The sequence below is a fragment of the Trematomus bernacchii genome, unplaced genomic scaffold (genome assembly GCF_902827165.1).
Source record: "Trematomus bernacchii unplaced genomic scaffold, fTreBer1.1, whole genome shotgun sequence".
In the NCBI taxonomy this organism is placed as follows: domain Eukaryota; kingdom Metazoa; phylum Chordata; class Actinopteri; order Perciformes; family Nototheniidae; genus Trematomus; species Trematomus bernacchii.
This window is the reverse complement of record NW_022987779.1, coordinates 104001-110000: the sequence shown is the minus strand read 5'-3', so window position 1 is coordinate 110000 and position 6000 is coordinate 104001. Positions and strand designations below refer to the sequence as shown.

At 41.2% G+C, this 6000-nt stretch overlaps 1 protein-coding gene across 1 annotated transcript in view; it reads right to left on the bottom strand.

The window, feature by feature from the left end:
* Positions 1-134: 134 nt before the first annotated feature.
* Positions 135-6000, bottom strand: part of LOC117497345 (SLIT-ROBO Rho GTPase-activating protein 1-like) — a 28052-nt gene continuing 22186 nt past the window's right edge. The window contains 6 exon segments of the mRNA XM_034149308.1: positions 135-236; positions 238-540; positions 1202-1369; positions 2024-2184; positions 4740-4867; positions 5579-5759. Coding sequence (XP_034005199.1) covers positions 135-236; positions 238-540; positions 1202-1369; positions 2024-2184; positions 4740-4867; positions 5579-5759 — 1043 coding nt within the window.

Genomic DNA, 6000 nt, shown 5'->3' with positions numbered 1-6000 from the left:
GATTATTACTACAGCAACACTTCCTCCATGGAGACCCTCATGTTGATTAAGACCCTGTTTTGGCCCCGGTTTTGACCCAGTTTTTGACCCCAGTTTTGGCCCCAGTTTGGGCCCCTGATTCGGCGTCTTCTGGCTCACATGGTGCAGGATTTGTCCAGCGGGGGTGGCAGAGGGGGGGTGTTGCTCTTAGGGGGTACCATGGGTTTGGGTTTCAGGGCGGGGGGCCGCAGGGGGGGGTCCCATACGAGCGGCCGCCACGGGTTTAAACGACCCCAGGGTGTCTGGGGAGGGGTTTGAGGGTCGAGGAGGGGGTCCTGGGAGAGGAATTAGAGGACTCAGAGGACTCAGAGGACTGGGGGTACCCGGGGTAACGGGGGTACCCGGGGTCCCTGGGGTGCTGGGGGTGCTGTGGGGGCTGGGGGACTCTGAGGAGCAGGGGGTGGGAGGGCCGTTCTTCACCATCTCTAAAGTATCCAGAACCACGTCGGGGGCCGGGCGGCGAAACTCTCCGAGGGCCACGCTCACCGTCTCCTCGATGTCCTGAGGCAGGTAAAGATAGGTTTGGGGGTGGGACTTGAAGACCCTTCCTCTGAGAAACTGGGATGTTCCTTTTATTTAATGATTTATTTTGTGGTGAGATATTAATTATGCTACAATGACATTAATGCATGAAAAAAAAAACTTAACAAATGCAAGGAAAAAAAGGCAAATTATAAAATAAATAATGATTAATTCATTTAAATATCTTTTCAAACAAAACATTGATATTAATGACGATAAAAAAACGATTTAATAAAAAGGAAAAAAGGAAAGAAACACACAAACAAAACAATATATAAAATAATGATAAAAATGGCAATATGATTGTAAAAATGTATAGTTTTAGCAACACATGCTTTACAGTATATACATCTTGAAATGTAAGTATGAAATAAAAAAAGGAAAAAAAATACACATAAAAGTTCAGACAAATGCAAATGGAGAGAAAAAGTGTAATTTTGAACATCGAAATGTATAAAAAATGTAAAATAATATACATAATAATGAAAATAGTGAATGAAATGTGTGTGTGAGTGTGTGTGTGTGTGTGTGTGTGTGTGTGTGAGTCTGTATGGTGTGTGTGTGTGTGTGTGTGTCTGTATGGTGTGTGTGTGTGTCTCTCTGTGTGTGTGTGTCTCTCTATGTGTGTGTGTGTGTGTACCTGAGCCAGTGTGCGGTGTTGCTCGGTGAATCCGTGGTTCCCGCTGCTGGACCTCCTGATGAGGGGCGTGTCCTCGGGGCGCCGCAGCAGGGAGTCATGGCGACTCATGGTAACGGCTGCTGAGCGGCGGCGGCGCTCGGGGCTGTTGTCGAGGGGAGGGGTCATCACCTGACCCAGGGGGGGGGGTCATCACCTGACACACAAATACATATTTTTCTTGTAAACCCGATATTCTCATGTGCAAATAAACATGAATATTTTCTGTGATTAAAGCAACATTTTACTATAAAAAAACCTTCTTAATTGAGTGGTGCAGGAATGAGTCCTAAAACCCAGAAGAGAGTTAGCATTTCACCACCTCCTGTTCCCTCGTCTCAGAGCCAACGGGATTTTTGAACTAGGTTTAGGATAATAGCTATAAATAAGGTCTGTGGTTGAGACACATTGAAGAGACGGATCACGTTTTGACCCCACTGGTGATTTCTGAAGAGTTGACGTGTCTGAAAAACGATGGTTGTTACCAAGTGGCTGAATAGGACTACAGAAGTTGTCGAGGCCGTTGTACGTCAATACGCCGAACACGTAAACACTCCTCTAAGTTAGTTTGCCCTGAGAGGTTCCAGGTTGTTGTGTTTGCATAAAGCATATTTGTCCACTCATATGTTGATAAGAGTATTAAAAACTTGAAAAATATTCCTCTAAGGTGCATTTAGAACAGATACAAAATGTGCGATTCATTTGCGATTAAATATTTGAATCGACTGACAGCCCTATATGTTATATATTTATAGAGGGGGTGGGGGGGGGGGGTGGGGTCCTCACCTGTCCGCGGCCCAGCAGCAGTTCTCGGGGGCTGAAGTGACCCGTCGTCACCGGGGGGGAACCGCGGTCCATCATCACCCCACCTCCGGTACCATGGCAATCAGAGGACGCAGACCGAGGGGGGCGCCGGAACAATCCGTCCGTACGCCTTCCGGCGGTGACTGAAACAGGAAGTAGAAACAAACCTGTGAGGGAAACAGGAAGTAGAAACAACTGTGAGGGAACAGGAAGTAGAAACAACTGTGAGGGAACAGGAAGTAGAAACAAACTGTGAGGGAACAGGAAGTAGAAACAAACTGTGAGGGAACAGGAAGTAGAAACAAACTGTGAGGGAACAGGAAGTAGAAACAAACTGTGAGGGAACAGGAAGTAGAAACAAACTGTGAGGGAAACAGGAAGTCTCTCAGGGTGATTAATGGAGACATCACAGGTTAGTTACAACAATCAGAATGATCTCAATGTAGGGATAACACTCAGACACAAACCTGATAATAAACCTAGTCTTAACTTTTAAGGAATTCTCTGAGATTCTTAGAATATCTTTCCATCTTTTCCCCATAGAATAAGGATAATAGAGAATATCAAGTTAAACAATGTTGTAAAACTCATATATTCCTAATATTATCCCATTTCCAAAGGTTTCTTTCTCACACACACTCCCTTTATTCTGCTTCCACACCTCTCCTCCTCAGACTTCCTGCATGTGAGAGAGGTGTGTTTCATCTCCGGAGGATCAGAGTGCTAACAGCGTGATGAACACTCAGGTATTTTTAGAGGTGACAGCAGAGGTGTTTATATTCTCTCTCTGAGAGATAAGATGAGATGAGATGAGATGGACCTTCAGTAGTTTAACAGCAACAGGGTGAGAATGAAAAACAGGACAGAACAGATTAGAGATTAATACAATTAAAGAGAAAATCAAAGATAAAAATAGTATTATATACAGGTAAGTAACTTTAAAAGGAATGAAAATGAACATATATACATATTAGATATATTTACATGTATGTGTGAAAACCAGAGGTGGGAAGTAGTGGAGTACAAATACTTCGTTACTGTACTTAAGTACATTTTTCTGGTATCAGTACTTTACTCCACTACTTATTTTTCGACGACTTTTTACTTTGACTTCTTACATGTTGAACACAAATACCTGTACTTTCTACTTCTTACATGTTGAACACAAATACCTGTACTTTCTACTTCTTACATGTTGAACCCAAATACCTGTACTTTCTACTTCTTACATGTTGAACACAAATACCTGTACTTTCTACTTCTTACATGTTGAACACAAATACCTGTACTTTCTACTTCTTACATGTTGAACCCAAATACCTGAACTTTCTACTTCTTACATTTTGAACTCAAATACCTGTACTTTCTACTTCTTACATTTTGAACTCAAATACCTGTACTTTCTACTTCTTACATGTTGAACACAAATACCTGTACTTTCTACTTCTTACATGTTGAACACAAATACCTGTACTTTCTACTTCTTACATGTTGAACACAAATACCTGAACTTTCTACTTCTCACATGTTGAACACAAATACCTGTACTTTCTACTTCTTACATGTTGAACACAAATACCTGTACTTTCTACTTCTTACATGTTGAACACAAATACCTGTACTTTCTACTTCTTACATGTTGAACTCAAATACCTGTACTTTCTACTTCTTACATGTTGAACCACAAATACCTGTACTTTCTACTTCTTACATGTTGAACTCAAATACCTGTACTTTCTACTTCTTACATGTTGAACTCAAATACCTGTACTTTCTACTTCTTACATGTTGAACACTAATACCTGTACTTTCTACTTCTTACATGTTGAACACTAATACCTGTACTTTCTACTTCTTACATGTTGAACTCAAATACCTGTACTTTCTACTTCTTACATGTTGAACACAAATACCTGTACTTTCTACTTCTTACATGTTGAACACAAATACCTGTACTTTTCTACTTCTTACATGTTGAACACAAATACCTGTACTTTCTACTTCTTAATTTTGAACACAAATACCTGTACTTTCTACTTCTTACATGTTGAACACAAATACCTGTACTTTCTACTTCTTACATGTTGAACACAAATACCTGTACTTTCTACTTCTTACATGTTGAACACAAATACCTGTACTTTCTACTTCTTACATGTTGAACACAAATACCTGTACTTTCTACTTCTCACATGTTGAACACAAATACCTGTACTTTCTACTTCTTACATGTTGAACTCAAATACCTGTACTTTCTACTTCTCACATTTTCCAAACAGGCTGGTTCCTTTAGTTTGAATGTGTGTTTGGTGGCGTGATCATTATTATTTAGAGTCATTGCGTGCCTATTGATTTGAACACGATCCGTGTATCCATCATTTCCTGGTCTTCTCTAAAGAAGAGGGACCAATGAAAACGTTGTCATGTTGCCGTTGTTCAGCATGGAAACATTCATTAGCTAACAATGACATTATTGTTCTATTAATATAAAGGGAGGTCAGGTACTCTTTAAAACAGCTGCTAGCTATGGGTACTTTTTACTGAAGTACATTTCAAAGCCCTCTTTACTTTGACTTGAGTAAAGAAGTTTAGTCAGTACTTCTACTTTCACCAGAGTATTTTTAAACACGAGTATATGTACTTCTACTTGAGTAAAGGATGTGTGTACTTGTGTATTTCATGTTGGAGTGTGTGTTACATGCTGACCTGTTGTAGGTGTCGGGGGGGCGCGGGTCGGTGGGGGAGCTCAGCTCGCTGCGGGACCTCTTGTCATCGCTGCTGTCACTGTCCGCCTTCTGGCTCAGAGACTCGGACATCACCTCGTTCCTGCAGAGAGGGAGAGGGAGAGGGAGAGGGAGAGGGAGAGGGAGAGGGAGAGGGAGAGGGGCTCCATCAGGACTAACATCGGGAAAACTGTCGGATAACGGATCGATACGGAGCGCAGAGAGACTTCCTGTCCGGTGTAACGGTGATCTATAAGCAGCGTCCTGCATCCATCAGTGACTCTGACTGAAGGCTGATCACTGCTTAGAGAGGGGGATTACAGCGCTCTATGATGTTAAATAATGTCATAAAAAGGTCATTATAGAAACAAAACTGTCTAAGTCGTTTTTTTACGAGCAACTTAATGCAACTGGATTTACTAAATACTAAATGAACCCACACTGTATGTAAAATATTTCAAAATAAAAGCACAGTTAGATTGAATTTAAAACACATATATATTTAAAAAAAATTGATTTCCAAATAAAAGCACATTTAGATTTAATTAAATAAAAAAAATATTATATTTTAAAAAAGAGATTTCAAAATAAAAGCACAGCATATCATATCATATCAGTATATCATTTTTTTGTTAATGTATTTCAAAATAAGAGCACATTTACATTCAATAAAACGTTTTTTTTTTTTATATTTAAAAAAATTGGGATTTCAAAATAAAAGGAGTTTAGAAATGTAGATTGAATAAAAAGAAAAAACCCCAAATGTATATATTTTTTTAATGGATTTCAAAATAAGAGTCTGCTGAGCACTCGCCTGTCCTTCAGCACGATGTACTGGTGCGGCACGAGGCCCCGGCTGCCGTTGCTCCGCCCCTCCCACCAGTCATGTGATGCGCGCTGGAACAGCTGCAGCGACGCCCCCTTTTTAAAGGAGAGTTCACGAACCGACCGACCCACGTAGTCGAACCTCGCCACCGCCTCCACGCCTTCACCCTCTATAGGGGGGGGGGGGAGGGGGAAGAGAGGAGGGAGGGGGGGAGATGAAGAGAAGAGCCACCTGTCAATCAAACGTCTCTAAGGCTTTTGTTCCTCCCCATTGCTACACCAATCAGATAACAGTATTGAAACAGTATTTTTCTATTAAATCGGAAACAGATAAGATAGATGAGAAGGGAAGGGAGGCAGGATGAAAGAGGGGGGGGGAGGAGAAGTCTCCATGGCTGCTGTTGCCGTAGC